We start from the raw sequence: 26,205 nt of genomic DNA, 5'->3' as shown, positions 1-26,205 counted from the left end.
AACAACTCAACAAAATCAAAGAGACAATTATATAAATAAACAACTAAATAATACAAAGAGACAACTACATGAATGAGAACAAGACAAGTGGAACAGACAATCCACCGAAAATAAAAGGACAATTACATGAACAGAAAACTCAATAAAATGACAGAGGAACAAGGAGCTACAGTAGGACCTACTGAGCCTGATAGAGCCCCAACATGGCTACAAGCTTTGTTGGATAGCCAAAATCAGCAGACAAAACACCTGCAAATGATGCTAGCCCCCGTACTAACACACATAACAGGAGGAAATCCCGTTACACAGCAAGCCTCACCACCACTTGCTGCTTCCAGTCGAAATGGGGATAAGATCTTACAGCGCCCCACATTGGACAGGCATGCTTCTGAGCCTGAAGCTATACCTTCAGCCTCTTGGGATATACCAGTAAGACCAAAAACTCGTGTTGGTGCCCCCTTTGCAGCTGAGTTGGATGTCATCAATCAGCGCACTCGCAACTTTGGTCCCACCAGGAGGGGCGGCAATGCTGAACCTGACAGTAGATGGAGAGACACTAGAGACTCTGAGAATGAAACCCAACGCTCATTTCCCTATGGTGAGCAGAGACTGAATAGTTCTGGTCACAACAGTCAGCACACTCTGCAAGAAGTGCGTAGACCTAAACTTGCCACATTTGAAGGAAATGATGACTGGGACTCTTTCTTGTTGCCATTTGAGCGCCAGGCCAGGAAGTATGGATGGAGTACTACAGAAAGAGTGGACAGGCTGCATGAATGCTTAAGAGGAGCTGCAATACGATATGTCTGCTCACTGCCAGAACGTACACGGGAGGATTATGCTCTCTTAGTGGAGGAGCTTACTCAGCGCTTTGGGAAAAGAGACCCCCCTACCACAGTAAGGAGAAAGTTGGGAGAACTTCGGCAAGGTAGAGAGGCGTCAGCTGAATTTGCAGAAGAGGTGAGACGCCTCGTCACACTTGCATATCCAGGAGTGGATCTCCAGCTGCAAGATCAACTTGCAACTGATGCCTTTCTTAAAGGTCTAAAAAATCAAAAAGTGGCCTATGAAGTTATGAACCGAGATCCATGCTCCCTTGCAGAGGCTCAAAAGTGTGTAGAGGCTCATGAACACAACTTCAAAGCTACGGTGGGACGTGAAACAGAAATAAAGAACAGAACACGACGCATTTCTTGGGCTGATGATGGAGACATCTGTGAGGACTTTACTCCTACCTCTCGTAGGGTACAGACCCCTCAGTATGTAACTGCTGAACAGTTTGCTACACTAACGGACCAAGTCAAGACCCTCGTACATACAGTAGGGAATCTACAGCTGCAGTTTGAACATCATAAAACTAGAGCAACAACACAACGTCCCCTGTCACTAGAGAGGACACAGAACCATTATCAGGTGCAGCCCGGCCGGATGCGCTCCCAGTCACCAAGCCCAATCCGGGGAGCAGCTGGCCCATGTTATAAATGTGGAGAACAAGGACACTTCAGGAGGGACTGCAGTAGATCGCCGAGCCCAACAGCTGCACGTAACCGCGGTGACAAAGGCCCAGACCAACGGGGGCAGTCAGAAGGGAGACTACATGCAGATCACAAACCACAAGGGCTACAGATTGGCTGCACCAAAAACAAGGGTGAGAGTCTACAGATTCCGGTGACAGTAAACGGCATTCCAACACAGGCTGTGGTGGACACGGGAGCCCAGACAACAGTAATCTCAGAGGAGCTGTATAGGAGTTTCTCTGGAGGTGATCCGACAAGCCTACGTAAGACCTACCTTCTAAATGCGGGAGTTGGAGATGGCATGGAAGCAAAACGTGGACTGAACGTCACCTTTAAAATTGCAGCCAAAACAATCGACTGGGACGTACACGTAGCCCCCATACGTGACTCTGTCCTCATAGGATTGGATCTGATGAAGACTCATGATGTTGTCATCCACACCCGTGGTAAGGTGTTCATCGGTAACGAACTTGTGCCCTCCAAAATAGTACGAGGGGATGGATCAGACTATCATGTTGCCAGAGTGACCCTAGGAGAGACCACCACCATACCACCTACATCTGAATGTGTGGTCTGGGTCGAGGTGGAAGAACCAAGGCCAGGTGTTCCAGCTGTACTAGAGCCTTTGAACATCACAGAAAATGTAGTCTCCGGGAGTGTTGTTACCACTATGGAGAAGCGGGTGCCAGTCCGGCTATGCAACTTCTCGACCAGCAAAGCGGCCCTGCCAAGAGGAGCATGCCTTGGACTCTTAGTTGAAGCTTATCCTGAGGAGCCATCATGTTCACCTGAGCAAAGTGTAGAGCCCATCATAGAGGGAGAGTCAGAGAGTGTGCCATCACTGGTGTTTGGAAGAGTAGCAGCAATCTCTGAGATACATGAACATCTCCAAAGCCTGGTTGGTGCTACTAGTGAGGCACTCAGTGAGGAGCAACAAGAACAATTTATCCAACTGCTAGTGACCTACCAATCCCTCTTTGCCAAAAGTGATTCCGACCTGGGTTACATGTCTGCTGTCACACACAAGATTGACACAGGATCGGCTAAGCCTGTGCGCCAGCGAGTGAGAAGGGCACCTCTTGGATTTCAAAGTGAAGAGCAAACACATCTTCAAGACATGCTTAAAGCCGGTGTCGTTACACCATCATCATCGGAGTGGGCCTCTCCGGTCGTCTTAGTACGCAAGAAGGATGGAGGAGTACGGTGGTGCATAGATTACCGCGGCTTGAACAGTCTGATGGTAAAGGACGCATATCCTTTGCCCAAGATTGAAGAGTGTCTTGATGTTCTTGGGGAAGCTACAATGTTCTCAACACTTGACCTTCAGTCTGGCTATTGGCAGATAGCAGTGGATGACCAAGACCGCGGGAAGACAGCATTCATCACCAAATGGGGCCTCTATGAATACACCCGCATGCCATTTGGGCTCTGCAATGCCCCAAGCACCTTTCAGAGGGCAATGGAGCTCGTCCTCAGGGGACTCCAATGGGAAACATTGCTGATCTACCTTGACGACGTCATTGTCATTGGCAGGGGAGTGGATGAAAGCCTGGACCGGCTCGCACAGGTCTTCAAGTGTCTCCACAGCTATGGGTTGAAGCTGAAGCCTTCTAAATGTCACTTGCTTCAAGAGGAAGTTCTCTTCCTGGGCCACATTGTGAGTGGAGATGGGATCTGTCCAAACCCAGCTCTGGTCAAGGATGTACAGCGCTGGGAGCCACCCAACAACCTGAAGGAGCTGCAAGCTTTTCTTGGACTGTGTAACTACTACCGCAAGTTTGTTCCAGCTTTTGCAGAACTGGCAAGCCCTCTCCACAGCCTTTCAAAGAAGGGGGCTACATTCCTGTGGACAAATGAGCACCAAGATGCTTTTACAAAGCTGAAAGAAAAACTGACAACTACACCAGTGCTGGGATACCCCACTGTTGGAGGCAAGTACATTCTAGACACTGATGCCTCGAACCACAGTATTGGAGCTGTTCTGTCACAACTCCAGTGGGGAGAAGAGCGAGTCCTAACATACGCCAGCAGCCATCTTACACCAGCTCAGCAGAGGTACTGTGTTACCAGACGTGAGTTACTTGCTGTCGTCCGCTACACTCGTCAGTTCCGCCACTACCTACTGGGCAAGAAGTTTCTGCTACGAACAGATCATGGCAGTCTCACCTGGCTGTTTCGGTTCAAAAACCCTGAAGGTCAGTTGGCTCGCTGGCTGGAAGAGTTGAGCCAATATGACTTTGACATAGAGCATCGAGCGGGCCGGCAACACTGCAATGATGATGCCATGTCAAGGCAAACCAGAGAACATTCAGACAAATGTGACTGTTACCAAGCTGGAAAGAACTTGTCTGATCTACCATGTCAAGGATGTAAGTACTGCCGAAGACTTCATGAGCAGTGGACAAGATTTGAAGACGATGTTGATGATGTTGTGCCGCTGGCAGTTAGGAGTATTGAGTCTGGTGAGACCAGTGGTGATAACACTCAGTCGATGGAAACAGATCCACCACATACAACCATGCTGGAGACTCCAGTAGTTAACTGGCTGCAGTCAGTCAGATTGGAAGAGCTTGCCAAACTTCAGAAAGCTGATCCTGTCCTCTCCACCCTCCACACATGGAAAGAATCAGGAACACTCCCTACTAAAGATCAGGTGATGCTTGAGAACCCTGCAGTGAGGAAGTTCTGGCTCTGCTGGCCTCAGGTCATGCTGCAGCAAGGAGTTCTCTACTACTCCTGGGAGAGAGTAGGAGCCCAACAACCAACCGTGTTGCTATTAGTTCCAGCTTCCATGCAAAGAGAGGTCCTGCAGGCTTGCCATAATCCTCCTCAATCTGGTCATCTTGGGGAAGCAAAAACACTGGAGCGCTTACGCCAGAGCTATCACTGGTATGGAATGGGTGAAGAAGTCCATCTGTTTGTGAAGAGATGCCAGCACTGCAATGCATGCAAAACTACGGGACCAGTGAAACGAGCCAAGTTGCAAAGCTACCAAGCTGGAGCACCTTTGGACCGTCTCCACGTAGACATCCTCGGGCCATTCCCTGTATCCAGCTCTGGAAACAAGTACATTCTCGTCATAATTGACCAGTTTACTCGATGGGTCGAAGCCTTTGCTGTTCCTGACCAAGGGGCGGAAACAACAGCAAGGAGGCTTGTGTATGACTTTATCGCCCGATTTGGAGCCCCCCTCGAGTTGCACACTGACCAAGGTCGCAATTTTGAGAGTTCCCTGTTCCAGAATGTATGCAAGCTCCTACAGATCACAAAGACAAGGACCACCCCCTACCACCCTGCCTCTAACGGACAGGTGGAAAGGTTCAACAGAACTTTACTCCAGATGATCCGGTGCTACGTGGACCAGAACCAAAAGAACTGGGATGAGCATCTGTCACTACTCACCTCAGCCTACCGCAGCTCACGCCATGCAATCACAGGGTTCACACCTAACAGGCTCATGTTTGGCCGAGAAGTTCATCAACCACAGGATATCCAGTCTGGGGCTGCAGAACTCAAATCTGACCGAATGGAGGTAGCAGATTTCCTTCATAACCTGGGAGAAGGACTTAAGGAGGCACAAAGCACAGCGAGGGAGCACCTCCGCACTGCACAAGAACGTCAGAAGAAGATGTATGATGTCCGAGCACGAGAACATTCTTACAGCGTTGGAGATTTGGTGTATGTAAAGGATGACTCGAAAAAGAAGGGATTAAGCCCCAAGCTTCAAGCACCTTGGAAGGGCCCCTTGATTGTGGCTGGATGCCGTGGTCCTGTCCTCTACGATATTCAAGGGTTGAAGCGCAGAAAGATAATGCACCATGATCGGCTTAAACCATACAATAGTGAGGTGGTCCCTGCTGGGATAAAACGTCAAAGGAGTCAAGTGCTGCAGCAGTGCCAAGACCCAGCTACACAGCTACCTGAAGAGGATGTCCCGTTGGTACCAGAGCTGCCACTACAGAAAGACAATGATAAAGATCCAGCAGGGGAAGGAGCTTCTCGAGAGTCATGTGATCAAGAGGAGAAACCTAATCTCAAAGCTCCAAGGTGTCAGCAGGAAAAAAGACAAGAGGACACTCCAAAAAATACTGTTAAAACATCTAAGGGACGCATGGTTAATAAGCCAGAGAGATTCAGGAACTAGTTATTGAAAGAGAGACTGTTTAGTTTATCGGCAGATTGGTTACTTCATCCAAGAAGTTTTGCATTATAAAGAAAAAAAAAAAGAAAAATGTTTTACTGTAAAAACTGTTTACAAGTAGTTAAGTGTTTTAATTGTTTCACTGCTGTTTAGCTATAGGGCCTACGAGTTTGCAAAGAATGTGATGTAAGTAATCAAATAATTTAGACATGTTCATTGAGTCAACTGTTCTATTCCTAGACATGTTAATGTTAAGTCACCTGTACTGAAGGGACTCAGTACTCTTGGAGGGGGATAGTGTGAGACAGTCCACCATGGGTGGCTTTCCCTGTTGTTGTTGTTGTGTTTATGTTACCGTTATTGTTGATTGGTTACTGTATGTCACATGATCACCCAGAGAGAGAGAGATAGCTCGTTACCTTGGTTACGTAAACAGTCAGAAAAGGGAACAACGCTCATCGGTATGGACAGCAAAGCTGCTGTTCTGTGCCAGAGCTAGTTTTCCCGTCATCTATTAACCTGCCATCTGGGACACAATTAGTTGTATCTTGTATTGTGTATTGTGTTTTGAAGAAGTTCACTAAAGAACCAGAAACGGAGAATCCCTTGTCGTGTGAGTCATTATACCCACGCACATCAGACGGACAAAACACGACAATATGATGCAGGAGGGTATTAGGAACAATAAAAACTATGAAACATTACTATTGCAATTTCTCCTGGGTTGGGCCTTTTTTTTAGTTAGATTGCAGAGTCCGGTCCGCCTGGTGTAGAGTCCTTCCTTCCAGGCCTACCGCGGAGTCCAAGATAGTGTCATTTAGCCAGGTCTCCGTGAGAATAATCACACAGCTATCTCCCACGATGTTATTAGTAGATTGACAATTTACAGCCTAAACTTTCTATAACCTCAAAATCAAGTAGCCCATTCGGCGGTAACTCGCCCCATCTGGCAACCCTGGACCCAACCCTGGACGCGAAATGCATTTTGGGGATCCAGTACGCCAAAAGTGTACAGTCGTAACATTATTAAATTATCCCGGAAATATTGCTCGCATACTAAATTTCTCGCATACTCAAATCTCGCATACTGTACAGTGTGAACGCACTGCATACTCGAAATCTACGTCATATCTAGTATGAGTAGTATGCTAGTTTGCTATTCCGAACACAGCCACAGTCTAACTATTTGATTGTAATTAAAAGGGGGAATCAGTGTAGCTGTCTCTTCTGGAGGGGCACTGTATATTGTTCACCAAAACAACAACGTCATCATTATCCTTGGACAAAATGACATGTGATGGGATAGTGTCACGTAATAGAAGTATGTGGATATTCTTGAGTATTATAATAATAATAATAATAATAATAATAATGCAGAGTTGCTGATATGCGACTTAAATAAATAAATAATAATAATTTTAAAATGTTTTTCAATTAACCGGAAGTACATCGTCCACGTTGTGTTTGTGTCTCGCATGCAGAGATGTCGGACAGCATTGCTTCGAAGAAGCCTAAAGTTGACCCTTCTCAGGTATTTAACGGAAAACGTTTAACTTTCCGAGTCCATTGTCATTCCATGAATGACAGTTTGTGGTTGGTATGTTGAAATTGAATCAGTTCTTAACAAAACACGCTTTTCTTTCATTCTTTTCACAGGGCGAGGATAAGGTCGACTGGAAGAAGCGGAAAGCGGAGCGTGAGTATCAGCTCCAACATGGTGTGATCGTCTTGTTTGTCGTTATGGCTGTTGTTTATATATCTCGCTGTTGCTGATCGGTAATACTGGTAGTAGTAGCCATGTGCACAGCTCTCAACCCCCCCCAACAAGCTTCTCCTCGCATTACGACCTGTCATTGATTTGTTTCTGATTGACACAGGTAAAGAGCATAAGAAGCGAATCAAAGAAGCCAAACTCATTCAACAACTTGATAAGCAAAAGCAGGACGAAGAGGAGGAGAGGGAGGCGACACTGCAACAGAGTCAGAGGAGGGACAGAGGTAACTTCACTGCACGCGGATGGATGCACTAGTGTCTTCTCCCGGTGGTCTTAATGCATTATGGTTAAGTAATGGATGGTTTTCTGTTTCTAGGAAGGCCGTACACAGTGAGCGTTGCCATACCTGGATCTGTCTTGGACAACGCTCAGTCAACTGAACTTCGCACATATCTTGCTGGACAGATAGCCAGAGCCTGTGCTGTGTTTTGTGTTGATGAGATTGTTGTATTTGACGAATATGGGGAGGATACAAAGTAAGACTAATGTAAAGTAATACGTTTCTGTGCATTTTATGTTCCTGTTGGTGTTGGTAGAAACTAGTTTGTTACTGTTCCAGGCTTAGACATTTGCCATAAAACATCCTTGTTGTTGTGTTTGTCTCCTAGGAGTGTGGAGGGAGAATTCAATGGTGTTGGGAAAAAGGGTCAAGCTTGCATTCAGCTGGCTAGAATCCTCCAATATTTGGAGTGTCCACAGTAAGTAGTGCTGACCTAGAAGAGGAGACGACCATGTGAAATGTATGTACACAAATGATGTGCGGTTGTGATAATCTTCCTTATATCTGTTCACAAGGTATCTGCGCAAATGGTTTTTCCCTAAGCATCAAGATCTTCAATACGCAGGTGAGGACCCCTGCAGCCATTCCCATTTCTGCTATTATGCATTTTTATAAATGAACCAAGGTTTCAGTATTCCGCTTGGCCTTTTCACTCCCAACACATGTTGATATTGTCCAGGCTTGCTTAACCCTTTGGACGGCCCTCACCATATGAGGATAGATGAAGAGTCAGAGTATCGAGAGGGAGTCGTTCTTGACCGGCCCAGCAAACCAGGAAAAGGCTCTTATGTCAATTGTGGAATGAGGAAGGTGAGCATGTGCTTTTGGATATCACATATGTGCTCAAATAGCAATCACCAAAAGCCTTGGGTCACACTAATATCTGTTTTCGCCTATAGGAGGTGCAGATAGATAAGCAGCTTCAGTCTGGACTTCGAGTCACTGTCCACCTTAACAAGAACCAGAAAAAAGGTATGTCCACTGTTCCACCAATCCTTCTTTTCATGAGATTAATTTCCACTTCTGTGCTATTTCTAGGCAAGATAGTGCATAGCAGTGGCAACTATTTCAAACAGAGAGGCTCAACAAGCAATCACTTCCTGTAATGCCGACATCAGAGGCTAAGACAGTTTGATTTCAGAGTTCGAAAATAATTCTTCCAAACCAGTAATTTCCAGGAAGTAATCGCTTCTTGAGCGTCCCTGGGACTAGCACGCACTAGCTCTCAGAAAATACAGAGTGGTAGTGGACAACATTTGGCTATGAATGTATTAGTCTGTGAAGCTCAGGCTATTGACCATAAAACCATGGAAGCACTCTCCGTAATTTGACGGTTTGTTTGTGTGTCCACAGAGAGTAGGTTTAACAAAGGGTTGGTGGTGGCCCCTCACGTGCCGAGGACTGCTGGAGGACATTACTGGGGCTACAGTGTCCGCTTGGCATCTGGTCTCAGTAAGCACATGACAAACCTACACATCTGGAGCCATTTTTACAAGACCAGTCTTTTATAGTTACATTTTCTGTGTTGATTGCAGGCAGTGTGTTCACCGAAAGTCCATACAAAGAGGGCTATGACGTGACTGTTGGCACATCGGAAAAAGGCAGCGACATTGATCAAACATCTCTTCCTCCCTTCAAGTAAGTTCAGTGCATGCTATAAAGGGAAAGAAGGCCTTCACATAAGTAGCATTGTAGAAGCACTCCCCTGTTGACACATTGTACATATCATCACTCAAGCCTTCCATCGTCTATATCTGTTCCATTACCTGGGGGGTATTCCATCAATGTCGCTAAAGGAAAATCCATGCTTATTTTGAGCTTCTCGTGAGCTTTTCCTTTAGCGACGTTGATGGAATACCCCCCTGGTCTGTCTCCTCTCTCGCTTGCTCTCAGGCACTTGCTGGTAGTGTTTGGAGGTTTGCAGGGATTAGAATCCAGTGTGGACGCTGATCAGAACCTGGAGGTGACCGACCCTAGTGTCCTGTTTGACCTGTACCTCAATACCTGCCCTAACCAGGGTAGCAGGACTATACGCACAGAGGTGAGAGGGGGGGCACAGTCAGATTAATAGAATAATAGTAATATGATATATATAATATAATATGTGACAGGGTCTGGTGAAAAAGGTAGCCTAACAAGTCTTCCGACTTTAAGTCGTGCAATTGAACAAAACCATTGTTTAAAAAAAAAGTTTTATAACGAAAGAGTTGGAAGAGCCCACTCAGTATAACAAAACAGTGTTGGATTCACTGTACCGTCTGCCGTCCTGCTTTGTACTTGGGTGAGTCATAGTGATCCATGTTCTATCAGCGTGTTGTGATGTGCTAAACATGCAGTTAGATGTTACATAGCTATGTTCTTTGGTGTTAGCTGCTAGCTAGCTAGCAATCACAATGGAGCACTGACTGTTTTGAATCAGAGCGATTTTCTTCGCTCTTTAGTTTGATGTGTACCAACATTCAAATAAGCATACCGGTAATCTATTTTCAGATTTCAATGCATGAGACATCATTTGAAAGCTTACAATCTTTCAAAACTGAAAAATGACCGTGCCGACCAAAACACCAGACCCCATCACATAAGCTATTTAGCTGTGTTTTAGTTTTTATCCAAAGTGACCTACATTGCAGTGTGTGTGTGCATACATTTTTCAATATGTATGGTCCCAGCGGGAATCAAACCCACAACCTAAGCGTTGTTGCCACAGAGGACTAGATTAGAGCAGAGAAAACAGTGTGGACATTACATTTCAGATTATCATTTATCTGTCTTCTGTCCCTTTCGGGTGTCTTTCACAGGAGGCTATCTTGATCTCCATGTCGGGACTGAGACAGAAAATCACTGACGCCTTTTCAGATGTAACCAATGTCTCATAAGGACGTGTTCAGCAGACAACACCTTACAGAGAGAAACAAAAGGACTACGTCACACCTTTGGGAAACAATGTGGAGCTGGTCCAGAAGCTGAGGATTCATATTTACAGTTGAAGTCGGACGTTAAAATACACCGTAGCCAAATACATGTAAACTCAGTTATTCATAATTCCAGACATTTAATCCTAGTAAACATTCCCTATCTTAGGTCAGGTAGGATCACTACTTTATTTTAAGAATGTGAAATAATAGTAGAGAGAATTATTTATTTCAGCTTTTATTTCTTTTATCACATTCCCAGTGGGACGTTTACATATACTTAGTTAGTATATGGTAGCATTGCCTTTATTTATTTTTACTTCGGTCAAATGTGTCGGGCACAAACTTCCCACAATAAGTTGGTGGAATTTTGGGCCATTCCTCTGACGGAACTGGTGTAACTGGGTCAGGTTTGTAAGGCCTCCTTGCTCACACATGCTTTTTCAGTTCTGTCCACAAATGTTCTATAGGATTGAGGTCAGGGCTTTGTGAAGGCCACTCCAATACCTTGAATTTATTGTCCTTAATCCATTTTGCCACAACTTTTGTAAGTATGCTTTGCGGTCATTGTCCATTGGGAAGACTCATATACAGGAAGCTAAAAATGTTTTTATCCTCCAAACATAATGATGGTCATTATGGCCAAACAGTTACATTTTTGTTTCATTACCATAGTCTGGCTTTTTTATGGCAGTTTTGGAGCAGTGGCTTCTTCCTTGCTGAGCCTTTCAGGTTACGTCGATATCGGACTCGTTTTACTGTGGCTATAGATACTTTTGTACCGGCATCTTCACAAGCTTTTCGCACCAAAGTATGCTCATCTCTAGGAGACAGAATGTGTCTCCTTCCTGAGCGGTATGCCGACTCAGTGACGGTGTGGTGCCATGATGTTTATACTTGGGTACTATTGATTGTACAGATGAACGTGGTACTTTCAGGCGTTTGGAAATTGCTCCCAAGGATGAACCAGACTTGTGGAGGGCCTCAACTTTTTTCCTGAGGTCTTGGCTGATTTCTTTTGACTTTCCCATTAAATACAGGTACACCTCCAATTGAATATAATTTTCTGGAAAAAGTTTAAAGGCACAGTTAACTTAGTGTATGTACATTTTCGACCCACTGGAATTGTGATATAGTGAATTAACTATCTGATAAGTGAAATAATCTGTCTGTAAACAATTGTTGGAAAAATTACCTGTCTCATGCACAAAGTAGTCCTAACCAACTTGCCAAAACTATTGTTTATTAACATTAAATATGTGGATCGGTTAAAAAATAAGTTTGAGTATATGTAAACTTCCAACTTTAACTGTATATGTGCTGGTATGTCAAATGGGCATTGCTAGGAGCATTCCATACTGTCTGCATTTCATTAAAGGATAAGACTATTGTACTTTATGGTATTTCATACCAAGGCTCAGCCCACCCAAACATGCATCTTGCCCATCCATTCGGGGGGGTGTTTGAATGTTTAATCTCCCATTTGTATTTACTGTAGGTCCATATACTACAGTGGGGGAAATAAGTATTGAACACATCAACCTTTTGTCCAGTAAATGTATTTCCAATGAGCCTATTCAAATGAAATTGGCATTGTATTAATGCAAACAATCCAGACAAAAAAATCTAAACATTAAAGTCCATATGTAAATAAAGTTATGTATAATGAAGTGGAATGAAACAGGAAAAAAGTATTGAACACACTAAGAAAAAGCAGTACACCAAAATACTTTTTTCCTGTTTCATTCCACTTTATTACATAACTTTATTTACATATGGGCTTTAATGTTTAGATTGTTTGTCTGGATTGTTTGAGTTAATACCAAAGTGTGTTGCACATTTCACTTGAATAGGCTCATTGGAAACACATTTACTGGACAAAATGTTGTTGTTTTACTTATTTCCCTCACTCTGTCTAGCTATTTAGTGCTGCCCATAGCCCCCCCAAACACTTGTTTTTATCAGGTCAGTGGGCATTTCCCTTTCGGTCCACAATTAGACTACTCTGTCTTCGCTGATTTTTCCTCATGTTTCTACCATCCCAGTTTGTTGAATCATGTACATTAAAAATACATGTCTTTGCATTGTTTTTCAAATGTACTGCATGTAATTTGCTCTCTTGACACATTACAGAACATCCATGAAGAACAGGTTGCAACACAATGATAACAATAAATAACAATACATTCTTTTGTATCATCCAAACTCAAGAGCTGCATGCCACAGGGTGTCACAGAGGTAAAAGCTCAAATATAACAAGGCAACATTTCAACATGTCGTAATCTGACAGAAAACAAGGGAACAAAATGTGCAATGAATACAGCACAGTGGTGGGAAGGCCTGGTTTAGAGAGAGGCAAAGGGAAACTGCAGTTTTACATTGCCTGAACAACACACCTCTTCAGCTTTCCCCCTACATTCAATAGGCATTGTGTAGTTCCGCTGGGTTGGTGTGTCGCTGGTACCTATGTATAGGTATACTGTAAGTTTAGAAGTCTTTATGTACCTAAGAGGTATCTGATATTCATTCGTGATACCTAATCAAACATCTTGGCTAATACAATTCCCCTCAGCATGGGAAATTTGAAATATCTTATGATGCGCCTTTAAGGATTCTTTTTAACAAAAACATTATAAACATGTAAAAATACATTTTTAAATAACAATTCATTTTGTTTCTATTTACAAAAACATTGTAAATTGTGCTCTGCAGTCCTTCGCTGAATACAATTTATATTTCAGAAATCCCGTAAAAATGAACTTCTTTGTTTTGATAGCTTTGCTAAATAAAACATTAAAACTATCTGTTAACATAATCACAAACCAGCAAGCTCACAGGTTCTTAATACGGGGTATTAACCCAAAACAAAAATGGCTACCATTCAGAAAGCAGACACACAGAAAGGTCATGTGACTAACCCTCCATATGTGAGAGGATCAATAAAGTATATTCAATTCAATATGTCTTATGCAGTCCCAAGATCCTTGATCTGACTTGTGGGTGTGAAGCTTCTTGCCAACCTGTGGGTTGTGGTGGGCCATGTCTTCTCACCATGTGGGGTGGGTGAAGGTGATGTTATACTGCTTTGCCCAGCGTGCAAACACCTGCTTCTCCGTGATGAAGCGGTGGTGGTTGCCCCTCCGACCCCTCTCATGCTGGAGGTAGGTCACACACTCGTCTGGGCCTCTAGGCTTGTAGTAGTGATAGGGCATCTTTTTGGGCAGAGGTTTTCGCCTGGGAGATAACATAGGCTACTCAAAGACAAACAAGGCCATTTTAAGTAGAAATCAATCAGTAATATCATGAGAGCTACTGTTTTCATATTGTAGTTATCAGTATTGATGCTAAACTAATCATTGCTCATTCACCACTAATTTATTATTATAAAATGTCTTCTCATTTCTTAGTGTGTTGATGGTCGTTCATGTGTCACACTCACCCACAGTGACTAGGCGGCACCATCCCATACACCTTGATGTTGTCACACATCTCTATGGCCGTCACCATGGTGAACCAGCCTGTGCTCAACCAGGACTGAGACTTCTGTCTGTGAAAGTAAATGATAGAACAACAAACAACATGACAGAGGTTTAGGAAAATAAACACACCGGAAACTATTTACATATACTATTTTTCTGGATAAGAGTGTTTTCTGTGAATGGAGACTTGACAAAATGGCTCCTACAGCTAGTTGGACAAAGCGTGAAGCACTTTAAATAATAATAATATCTTAGATTTATATTGCGCCTTTCTCAGACCCAAGGACGCTTGCTCTAATCTAGTCCTCTGTGGCAACAACGCTTAGGTTGTGGGTTTGATTCCCGCTGGGACCATACATACTAAAAAATGTATGCACACACTGCAATGTAGGTAAATGAATAATCATTAATATAAATAATAACAATAATAATCTTCATCACCATAACCCTAACCACTTTCCTCCCTGTTCCATACCTGTCTCGTCCTGTCTCCTTTTGAAACAGGCTGTCAAACTTGCGCATCATGTTGGGTGCGATCGTGAAGCTGGACAGGTTACTGTAGGTCATGCTGACTTTCTGGATCAAACGGTACAGGGTGCCTTTGGCCTCTTTCCCGATCTTGGAGGGGGGTCCCCAAAATATTACCACAGGATTGGAAGTGTGGTTCAGGAACTCGGAAGGCCGTCGGACCACCCTGAACACGCTGGAGTGGGCCACCACCCGGAGAGTGGTCCGGTTCCCCACGTCAGCCTGAAACCCAGTGGTGGGAGCGTCGTTCATACGGATCACACACTCCATGTGGTCGATCTCTTCACCTGCTCTACTGCCTAGTAGGTGGCTGGAGCTTGTCACCAGGGCACAGTGATGGCAGTGCATGGTCATACTCTGTAGAGGAAATGCAATAACACATACATTACACATTAGACAATGAAGGTACAGTGTTTGTGAGCACACAGTAGCTTCTCACAGGGCAGTGTAGTCAATAGTCATCCACTTAGTCATCCCCCCCCCCCCAGCCCCAGTCAATCAAGGCGTGCCTCAAGGCTCTGTACTCGGACCCCTCCTCTTCACCATTTACATGCTCCCCCTCGGCCAGATCCCCCGTCATCATAGCCTCAACTTCCACTGCTATGCTGACGATTTATCTCAGCTCCACCCCATCCTCTCCTTCCAGTCACACATAAAATCTGTCACCAAATCCGCCTTTTTTCACCTCAGAAATATCGCCAGACTACGACCTTCCCTCACTGACTCTGTGGCCGAAACCCTCATTCACGCCTTCGTCACCTCCCGTCTGAACTATTGTAATGGAGTCCTGTTCGGGGTTCCCAGCAAAGCCTTGGACAGGCTCCAGTATGTACAGAACTCTGCTGCCAGGGTCCTCACCCACACCAAACCCTGGCAGCACATCACCCCCACCCTCATTCACCTCCACTGGCTTCCGGTCAAGTCCCGCATCACCTACAAAATCCTCCTCCTCACCTACAAATCCCTCCATGCCTGCGCCCCCCAATACCTCACTGACCTTCTCTGTCAACACACCCCTTCCCGGACCCTGCGCTCCCTAGGCATGGGCCTACTTTCCACCCCCCGCACCAACCTACGGACCTTCGGGGGCAGAGCTTTCAGTGTGGCAGCTCCCACCCTCTGGAACTCTCTCCCCACAGAGATCCGCAATGCCCCTACCCTGGACACCTTTAAATTTGCCCTCAAAACTCACCTGTTCTCTAAGGCCTTTGGCCTCTAGTCTAGTTTTCTCACTCTCGTTATCTTTGTTTCTTTGTTTTTTTTTCTGTTCTGTCTGTCGATGAAATCTGTAAAGTGTCCTTGGGTCTGGGAAAGGCGTTATATAAATATAAGATATTATTATTGTTATTATAATATTATAAGGCATGCATGTGAGCTTTGCATTACTAAGCGGTTCCTAGGCTCATGCAATATCTGAGACCAGATTTCACCTACGATATTTACAGCAAATCACATCACTTAAACGGTTGTGACGATGAAGAGAAATTACACATTGGCTTTAGGGGTGGCCAAATAGTGGCCTTGATATTATGTATGTCTATTTATTGTGTTTTTCATATTTTCTGATTCTGAATTGACACATACATTCTGCACATTCAGTTTCCTTTCACCTTTAGCAGTGCCTACAACAATGTCTTTACGTGCCCACATTTGTATTTAGAAACTTAGGGGTACCCTGATGTTATGTTGGGGTCCAGCATTACTCAGTAATTCTGTCCTTAAATGACATTACCTTGTTTCCATAGACAGCCACATAACCGTCTTTCCCAGCCCATTTCTTCAGATCAGTAATCTTGACAGCATGGTGGGGTGAGGAGACCCTGAAGGCACCGTAGATTATGTCGTTCCCACTGTTGGAGCTATAGAGGATGAGGAGAGTCATCAGGAGGAAGATGGCCCCAAAGATCACCATCCTCTGGCTCTGCTGCCCTTGCTGACAAGGGTATGAAATAATATATTATACATTATTATCAATGTAAGTTTGCAGAATTTCAGTAAAACTTTTCAATAAATTCCACCAATTGGCTGATGATTGTAAATGTTATGTCATGTCATCTTCAAAGTCTTACCTTCTCAACCAGTCTGAGCCCCATGCTTCCTGGTCAAGTTGAGCTACATCACATTTCCTGTGATTGTATTTCATCGTACCTGTATAGAGAACCCAGTCATGATTATCACACAACAGACATTAGTCAAATCTAATCTCTAGTGAAAACCATGACATAATGACAAAGCATATTCATTGTGAAACTGGAAAATGTGTTGGATCGCATACACAGTAAATGTTACCTAAATGTCATTTTTCTGTGGTCTATCGACTGAATAGCACCGGTCGTTGACAAAAAAAACTGCTGGAGTGGGCTGTCAAAACAAGCTGAATCGAGGGCGGCATTTTTCTTCTTGCACATAATTGCAATATACGGTAATACTGTATTTATTTACTATTTTACTATTATTCTAACAATTCAACTCGTGAAATGTGTACAATACAATGAGGATAATATGATGCTGGCGCAGACCCGTTGTACTGGCGCAGACTCGCCGCACATCAGACTAATAATCGTGTTGACACTTTATTTTAAACCTAATGTTGGACAATGGCTGTCGTTATTTTGTAACAGAATACTTATGACTACATAGCTGAGAGCCCTTGCTTACCAATTCAGTGTTTTGTCCGTATGTGGTCCGTGCATCATTGACGTTTGCTCCGTCAGCTAGCCCCCTATCTTTCTGCACCACCGGGACTCAGAATGGCGTCATACATGTACCAGCTGCAGTGCAAATGGGCCGATCCGGATCCTGGCTGGTCAGAAGTCCGGCTCCGCCCTTTTATTTTTGGTTCCAGAACTGCACGTCTGTACTGTCCGTACCTCATTAGCTGTATTTCCAACCTGTAATATAAGGGATTGGTTCAAATAACGCTCCCTGGTGACTGACATTTTCAAGCAGACTGACACTATAACACTTTAAACATTTAGCATTTTATCCATCAGCTGAATGATGGTCACTGACTCTCATGGACTATAGTTTATGTCGTTTTTTAATTCATTACATTTCCTTCATAAACACGCCGTAAGAGCTGAATAAAATACAATAAAACATGTTGTCACAGTTGCACAAGATAGCTCATAAACAATATATTTAACAACAATATCCGTAGATCAATAAAATCTGTCAAACAACATCCGTATACAGCAATAAGCATGACACCAATACTAGCTAATAACATGCTAGGTTACAGCTGAACTAACATGACACTGAATTGAACATAATAATAATATATTTTATTTGTATAGCACTTTGCCTGCAAACGTTGCAGCTCAAAGTGCTCTAATCATTATAATCATCATTTAATTATTTAGTCAATTACAGTTTTTTACGGTCGCTAAGTCACAGTGTTCAATACTGAGTCACAACTTCATACAGTCAGCGAACCAAACTGTGACTCTAAAGGGCTCTGCACACAGCGTGCGATTTCTGTTGCGCGTCAACGTTCCATTTTGAAGTTTGAATGGAAGTCTATGAGAACATCGCATTTACCCACACACGGCCCCGATTTTAATCGCACGGCGAACATTCGATTCCATTAATTTTGAATGGGACACAGCAGTGCGACAAAACTCGCACGCCGTGTGCTTTGTCCCATTCAAAATGAATGGAATCGAATGTTCGCCGTGCGATTAAAATCGGGGCCGTGTGTGGGTAAATGCGATGTTCTCATAGACTTCCATTCAAACTTCAAAATGGAACGTTGATGCGCAACAGAAATCGCACGCTGTGTGCAGAGCCCTTTAAGCTATAAAATCATGACAAAAGCCCTCACCCAACGGTTTCAAACCCTCCTCCCCTCAGTTATAGCCCCTGACCAAACCTGTAGCGTCCCCGGTAGGTCCATCAACGACAACCTGCTCCTGGTGAGAGACCTCATCCTGCACTCCCAGGAGCGGAGGTCCCCTTTAGGCCTTCTCAGCCTGGATCAGGAGAAGGCCTTTGACAGGGTTAGCCATGGTTTCCTGCGGAGGGTGCTGAGAGGCATGAACTTCCCCCAGCACCTGCTCAACTGGACCGAACTCTGCTACAACAACATCACGAGCAGAGTTCGGATCAACAACCAGTTGACAGACCCCTTCCCCATCAAAGCTGGAGTACGGCAGGGATGCCCCTTGGCCCCTCTACTGTACGTCATCTACCTGGAGCCGTTCCTACGGAAGATCAGGAGCTCCCCCAACATCATGGGCTACCCTCTACCAGGGGCCCGGGGGGAGAGGCTCAAGGTGGTGGCGTACATGGACGACATTACCATCGTCGGCACAGATAGTCGCTCCATTTCCACAGCAACGAAAGTGGTGGAGGACTACTGTGCAGCCACTGGCGCCCTGATCAATAGGGGTAAGTGTGAGCTGTTTCTGTCGCAGCACTGGCAGGAGAACCTGGCAACCTCCTTCCCTGTAAAGACGGAAAACATTAAGCTGCTGGGGATCACCTACCAGAAAGATGGAGGAGCCTCCGGCAGCTGGAAGGAGACCATCCGCCAGGTCCAAAAGAAGATCTGTGAGTGGAGTGCACGGCCTCTCACAATGACAGGCAAGATCCTGGTCCTGAAGGCTATTGTTCTTCCCATTCTCCTTTACCTGGGCAGGGTGTTTCCCCCAGACAGAGCAGTATCCAAAACCATCGAAAGGATCATGTTTACCTTTGTCTGGGGGAGCCAGATGGAAAAACTAAAACGCACCACCCTGTACAAAACAGTGGAGAATGGGGGGAAAGGGGTCCCAGACATCCTAAACATCATTAGGGCACAGGGACTCTCCAACCTCATCAACAACATCAACAACAAAGATAGGAAAGCCAGGTTCTTTGAAATATACTATGCCACACCCATCCTCCGGACACTCAGGGTGACCGCATCAATAAATCACACTGTGCCCTACAGCTGGGACCCCCCTCCAGTCTACAAGATATGGAGGGACTTTGCCTTCAAGACAGGATTGTCCACGGCTGGGCTGGCCTCATGGAAATACAAAGACATTATGACCTTCATAAGGTCGAAGGAAACCATTACTCACCCCAAGGCCAGCACAGCCGTGGACTCCAAACAGGTATGGAAAAACATTAATCATAAATGTACTAACAATAAACAAAAAGACATTGCCTGGATGGCTGCTCATGGTTGTCTCCCCACTAGGGAATTCTTGCATAGGCGGCACATCGCAACGACTGAGAAATGCCCCCACGGATGCACGGACACAGAACACATTAACCACCTGTTCTGTGAGTGCTCCGTGGCCAGGCGGGTCTGGGCCCTGTTTGTTCCCTCTGTCTCCCTAAACAGCCTGCTGACCCTGCCCCGCTTGACGGGCGAGAACATCCTGTATGGTCCTCCCGGGGGGTGCACAACCCCCCAACTACAACAACAGTGGAGGATCATCAGCGCCGTCAAGCAGGTACTCTGGGAGACGAGGAACATCAGGGTCTATCAGAAACAGAGCGTCCACCTGACAACCCTGAGGAGGAGAATCACCCTCTTCCTCAGGGACCATGCTATGGTTGACTTTAAAAATAACCCGGATCAAGCAAGAGCGGTGTGGGGGGTGGAGAGATGGAAGGACGTCATCCTCTAAACCGCCCCCCATGCCGCGCCGCATCGCCCAACCCCCCCCACCCCGGGCCTACCTCACTACACCACCAGTTCCTGCACTATCACCTTCACCACCGTTCCAGCACAAGCCCTGGTCAGCAGTATCACCATCACAAGGACCAGGAGAGGAGCAGCGCACAACACCAACAGGGAAGTTTACTGCACCTTCCACCACCTACACATGTACACAGCACTGACCCACTTCCTACCCTCACCAGAATATCACCACACACAACCCACAGCCGAACCAGCCGTCTCTGCCAGCACCACCAGCACTAGGATGACCAACACCACTGGGTCACAGGGAAGTACTGATCACCCGCCTGACACCAAAATGCACACTACACAAACCATGCACACCTCCCTTCTCTCACTCCTGTATCTTTTCAGGCACATGTCATATCCAGCTCTGACACCTACCCAGGCTTCCAGACCCAGGAGCAGAGACCGGCGGGAACCACCACGTCACCCCAGCACCAACCCCAGGTTCCAACTCAGCGACCCCAAACCCCCTGTTCCGGGCCCCCCCCCCCCAACTCCAGGCCCCCAGCTACAGGCCCAGTCCCCTACCCGCCAACCCCCAACCCCCAGCCCGGAACAAGCTGAAAAGAGCCAGGGAGCCTTTTCCCTGGATAAGCTGTGTACAGGTTTTTCGCCTCTGCTTGCCTGCCATGCGCCGAGCTCTCTGGGCCTCTCCTCGGGGGCCTCCGGTCGGCCTGCGTGCTCAATCTGCTCCGCCGCTGGGGCGCCTGGTCCGGCTAGCCTCGTGAAGGGCTACAGGAGTCTGAGCCTGGTGGGCTGGGCCGGATGCGCCGGTGGTGGGGCGGGTCGGGTGTGTGGGGTCCCTCGGGGGAGGGAGGTGGGGGAGCCACGGCTTTGCACTGGTGGGCAAACTGGATAGTAGTCGCTCTACAACTAGAGGGCTGCAGGGGAATTTTTTCCCGGATGCACAGCGAACAGGTTTTTTAACCCTGCCTCCTACCGACACTGGAACCTGGACACTGAACACTGAACACTGAACATTACACTACACTGGACAATACACTGAACACTGAGCACTTTAGTTAGTTTAATATTGGTTGTTGTTGAATGTAATGTCTTAAATGTCTGATTGTTTGATTAATTGATTGTATACACGGTGTTGCGTTTTTATAAAAACCAATAAAAAACACCTTTAATTAAATTAAAGTGTACCTTTCTATTATCATACAATATTTCCTTGAACATGTAAACTCTATAATCATACAGTTGTCTTTCTATTAGTTGTCTCTGTCATACTAAACTGTTTGTTATCATCCTGAACTATCTCTGTTGCTCACCTCACCTCAGTTCTGTCTTTATTGCTCTCCTCTCCTTGTTGTCTGTCTCTCTCCTCTCCTTGTTGTCTGTCTCTCTCCTCTCCTTGTTGTCTGTGTCTCTCCTCTCCTTGTTGTCTGTCTCTCTCCTCTCCTTGTTGTCTGTCTCTCTCCTCTCCTTGTTGTCTGTCTCTCTCCTCTCCTTGTTGTCTGTCTCTCTCCTCTCCTTGTTGTCTGTGTCTCTCCTCTCCTTGTTGTCTGTCTCTCTCCTCTCCTTGTTGTCTGTCTCTCTCCTCTCCTTGTTGTCTGTCTCTCTCCTCTCCTTGTTGTCTGTCTCTCTCCTCTCCTTGTTGTCTGTCTCTCTCCTCTCCTTGTTGTCTGTCTCTCTCCTCTCCTTGTTGTCTGTGTCTCTCCTCTCCTTGTTGTCTGTCTCTCTCCTCTCCTTGTTGTCTGTCTCTCTCCTCTCCTTGTTGTCTGTCCGAATATCGGTTGTTAAGTCGTGACGTGTTTCCGGGTCCAACGTTGGCTGAGGCGCTCTCTTCGAAATGCCTCAGTAATAATAATAATTAATTATATTTATATAGCGCTTTTCCGAGGCTCAAAGACACTGACAATATGGAGAAAACGGGAAAGTGCTGTGTCCCTTGTTGTATGAATAGATCCCAATAGATCCCAGTCTCTGACAGGGACATATTGCAGGTGGAAAAAGCGCTAAGCACTGAACTGAGTAGAATTTTGCATCTGGCTAGCTGACAATAAACTATCAATACACCTAGGTAAAACTGAAACCATCCTATACGGATCCCCATCTAAACTCAGAAAGGCTGTAAATTACAAAATAAAAGTGGGTAACATTACTATCACAAGAAAAGAGGATATTACATACCTGGGCTCCATCTTAGAGGCAAATCTTTCCAGAGATAAAATGGCAGCAAAAGTAATCAAAAAAGTTAACCATAGAACTAGATTCTTGTACAGGATATCCTCACTTGTCAGTAAAAACACACTGAGGACCCTATCAGGAGCTCTCATTCAATGTCACTTCGACTATGCCGTAACATCATGGTACTATAGAACCACAAAGGCCCAAAAAACAAGACGCCAGACAGCCCAAAATAAACTGGTTAGGCTTCTGCTAGGCCTCAACCATAGGACACATCTAACCGCTGCTAATTTTTTGAGCCTTGATTGGCTACGAGTAGTTGACAGAGTGCAGCAGCTTGCACTGGGCCTGGTCTTCAAGATACGCTACACCACAAAGACACCCAAGTACCTGTCAACATACTTCCAAAAAGTGAACAACGTCCACACATACAATACCAGAGGAAGCTCCACGAACCACGTTCAACCGCGTTGCACCACAAACAAGGGGTTAAACTCGTTTGCAAACTATGCAGTAAAAATGTGGAACGCCCTTCCTATAATCTTAAAGGAGTGCAAAACACTGCCCACCTTCAAAACCACTCTCAAAAAACATTTACAGGAGGCTGCAATCCGTAACTGGACCCTCTAAATCAAAAATCAAATTAAAAGACCCGAACTACCCACTGTACATACTTTGTGTTTTGTCCCCCGCCCCCACCTGTGGTGTATGTCCCCACCTGTCCTACCCGCTGTACATACCTTATGTTTTGTTGTATTGTTCTTCCCATGATGGATGTATGTTTATCTTGTAGATAGTACTAGTTATTTGTCTGTATTATCTTGTAGATAGTACTAGTTTTTTTTGTCTGTCTTACATGTAACGATGAATTGAGAATCAAGGACCCCAATTGAAATAAGCCAGTGGCTTTCTTGGGTTTTTATCCTGTTAGTTGACCTTGTATGTAATATGTACTTTCATGTACCTACTTCTGCAAATCTTCTAATAAAGTTTTCAATCAATCAATCAATCAATCTAAAAAACGATTGAACTGTCATTCTACCGCTTTAGTACACTGGTATTCTGGTGCGGAGAATTTCTGGTTTAGACCCGGAAATTGCTAAACGTCACGTTTGACGTCAGACTTAACAACTGGATATTCAGGGATATTCAGGGCATTTTTTAATTTTTACTACCCCTAGTGGTAGTGGCCCTAGGCTGCAGCCTAGGTAAGCCTATAATCTGCGCATGCTCAGGGCGCATTTTCTTGCGCCCCGACCGAGAAATAGGAGACAGCCAATTGGAGCGCTGCTACAGCTCACGTGTAAGCCAAAAGTATTTGCAGTGCCATAGACTTGCATTCGGCCGGCGTCCCGACTCCTCCCCTATGTATTTTCACAGTGAATTTTACACACACACAGATAAAATGTTTATTGTATTGGAGGATTTTTAATGAATGCTGATAGGCGCCGACAGAATATCAGCCGCATTTTGTGAATAAACAATGTTTATTTAAAAAAAAACTTTTACAAGTCGCAACTAGGAAGTGAAGGTGGGGGCGGCGCCCTAGCGCCCTCTATTGGCCAGCCGCCACTGGTTCTGAACCCAAAACCCAGCGTGAACCGTCAGCTGCCTGCCCGTCTCCCGGCTCTGTCTCAAATAGAGTCCTGGACAGAGTATGCGGGCATTAACATTAGTTATCTGAAGTAGCTACTTAGCTAACTTACCAGATAATCCGATAGCAACAGATATTGCTCTCCATGATTGGTCTCTTCTAGTTACTGTATGTCCTTATACATCTCATAGCTGGGGGTCGTATAGCTCCCTATGGCACTGAATAAACGTTATCAGCTTTTCGTCATCCATTTTTACATACACGTAGCCTACGTACAGTAGAGTAAATATTAATTTTGGGTTGCCAGATGTCCGGTTTTCAGTGGACAGTGTCTATACACTGGGGGGTAGTGGTGGTCTAGTGGATAGTGAGTTGGACTTGTGATCGGAAGGTTGTGAGTTCAAATCCCGCCTGAAACCACACCACTACTAGTGTGCCCTTGAGTAAGGCACTTAGCCCTCAGTTACTCCAGGGGGAATGTCCCTGTAATTCGTAATTGTAAGTCGCTTTGGATAAAGGCGTCTGCTAAATGTTAAAATTATTAAATTATTAAATTATTATACAACATGTGTATAATTTGGCTGGTCATTCAGTCGTGCTAGATTAGAAATCTGGCAACCCCGTGCAGCCAAAAACTATATCGTAGATGAGTAAACTAATATAATGTATATAGTATAGTATATATTATAAGTATAAATAACGTTACTTGTTCAAAGATTTACGATAGCCTTCAACCTTCAGCACGTCATAGAAACACACAGTCAAGAAACAAAATATGTTTACATGTCTCTGATTCCTTTTCTGTTTCACCCTATCCTGCCTTGCAAAGTCACACATTGTTTTGGAGAGTTAAAAATATGTTTTAAAATAGGTCATTGATGTCGTCATGCAATTAGCGAAAAGGCGAGAAATTGCTAATGACAGCTGTGCCACGGATTAGTGAATGATGTGCCTGGCACACTGAAAAAAAGATGAGGTTTACCAAATGGCATCCATTATCCGTTGTGTCCAGTATGTATTTGGAATATATTATATGAAAATGAAATGATAATGTTGTACGTCATAAACCCTTCATGTACCGTAGGTGTATGTACTGTATCAGACCTTTTGGGTCAGACCTTCAGCCTTTAACTTCTCTTCAAAAAAGGAGACAGTCAAAAATGTATGCTCCAGTCTCTCTCCCCGTTATGAGTGACTCAATTAATTTAGATAGACCAGTTGAAGTTTTCCCAATTGTCCCATTGTGATGCAATAATCCGTCGCACCACAAACTTTTAGCCGTGTGCTTTGTCCCATTCGTTTTGGAATCGAATTTTCGCAGTGCGATTACAATCGCACGCCGTGTGCATTGGGATGAGATTTTCTCATAGACTTCAATGGTGTGAGTTGAAAATCGAATTTTGTGGTGCGACAAAATCGCACGCTGGGTGCATTGGCCTATACTCTGTGATTTTTACATTGCTTTCACACAAAATGCATTCAATGACCACGTTCTCCAAAATCCATAACAATTCTCTCATTCAAACTCCCCCACCTGCAAAACACTATGTATTTGCAACACTTTTTTCCAATGTTAACACACTGTGTTCATAACTGTGAAGAACTATGCAGTAATCATAGTTCTATTAAAGCTCGCAATAAACTGTTTTTTGTGTGCAGATGCTGTTATTTTCTATTGATAGTTTTCTACACTCTATTGATACTCTTCAGTTCCAGCACCTCAGCAAAGTCTGATAACGGATGAGCGGTGGTATTTTCACTATTTGCAGTAATCATATTGAAATGTCTAGAAAATATTAGCAGAATATACAATGAAATGAAATAGACTAGATGCATTGCCAGGGAAGACATTAGATGTGACCAGATGCAGACCAGAGGGTGGACCAAAACCCTCAGGAGTGAGACATTTGTGATTTCTATTGTATTGTAGCCCTGGAATTTCTGTTTTTCTTTTTTGTTTGAACTTTTCCACTTTATTTTCCACATGTACTTTGAAGTAAATGTAAGTATAGAAGCAAATTGCAGCGTTTCTGATTAATTATTTTTGCCTAATACATTACAGTTTTACAGTCAACTATTCTGTCTATGATTACTATAAATCAAACCATTCTTATTATGAAATATTAATTCTTGTGAAAATCATTCAAACTATGTAATGCTCCCT

General features: G+C 44.7%; 2 protein-coding genes across 3 annotated transcripts; one reads left to right on the top strand and one right to left on the bottom strand.

The window, feature by feature from the left end:
- Nucleotides 1-7,141: 7,141 nt before the first annotated feature.
- On the top strand, nt 7,142-12,655 carry spout1 (SPOUT domain containing methyltransferase 1; the record flags this gene model as incomplete). Of its 2 annotated transcripts, XM_080530406.1 has the most annotated exons (12): nt 7,142-7,189; nt 7,315-7,354; nt 7,536-7,655; nt 7,749-7,908; nt 8,041-8,130; nt 8,228-8,277; nt 8,392-8,522; nt 8,612-8,684; nt 9,066-9,164; nt 9,248-9,350; nt 9,606-9,753; nt 10,511-12,655. In XM_080530406.1, the coding sequence occupies 12 exons, from the start codon at nt 7,142-7,144 to the stop codon at nt 10,586-10,588; spliced, it is 1,140 nt and encodes a 379-aa protein (XP_080386532.1). In that variant the 3' UTR covers nt 10,589-12,655. The 2 variants fall into 2 exon arrangements, with proteins under 2 accessions (XP_080386532.1, XP_080386531.1); XM_080530405.1 differs by lacking the exon at nt 7,142-7,189 and having other exon boundaries at nt 7,258-7,354.
- Nucleotides 12,656-13,671: 1,016 nt separating this feature from the next.
- On the bottom strand, nt 13,672-17,340 carry st6galnac6 (ST6 (alpha-N-acetyl-neuraminyl-2,3-beta-galactosyl-1,3)-N-acetylgalactosaminide alpha-2,6-sialyltransferase 6; the record flags this gene model as incomplete). Its single annotated transcript, XM_080528186.1, has 6 exons — nt 17,290-17,340; nt 16,701-16,779; nt 16,364-16,564; nt 14,579-14,988; nt 14,064-14,171; nt 13,672-13,858 (listed from the first exon to the last, which is right to left on the bottom strand). Exons 2-6 carry the CDS (start codon nt 16,722-16,724, stop codon nt 13,672-13,674), a joined length of 930 nt encoding a protein of 309 aa, XP_080384312.1. The 5' UTR covers nt 16,725-16,779; nt 17,290-17,340.
- Between the last annotated feature and the right edge of the window lie 8,865 nt (nt 17,341-26,205).

This window comes from Nansenia antarctica, assembly GCF_963989245.1.
Source record: "Nansenia antarctica genome assembly, chromosome: 4".
In the NCBI taxonomy this organism is placed as follows: domain Eukaryota; kingdom Metazoa; phylum Chordata; class Actinopteri; order Argentiniformes; family Microstomatidae; genus Nansenia; species Nansenia antarctica.
The sequence above is the reverse complement of the archived record's forward strand: the minus strand, read 5'-3'. Positions and strand labels throughout refer to the sequence as shown.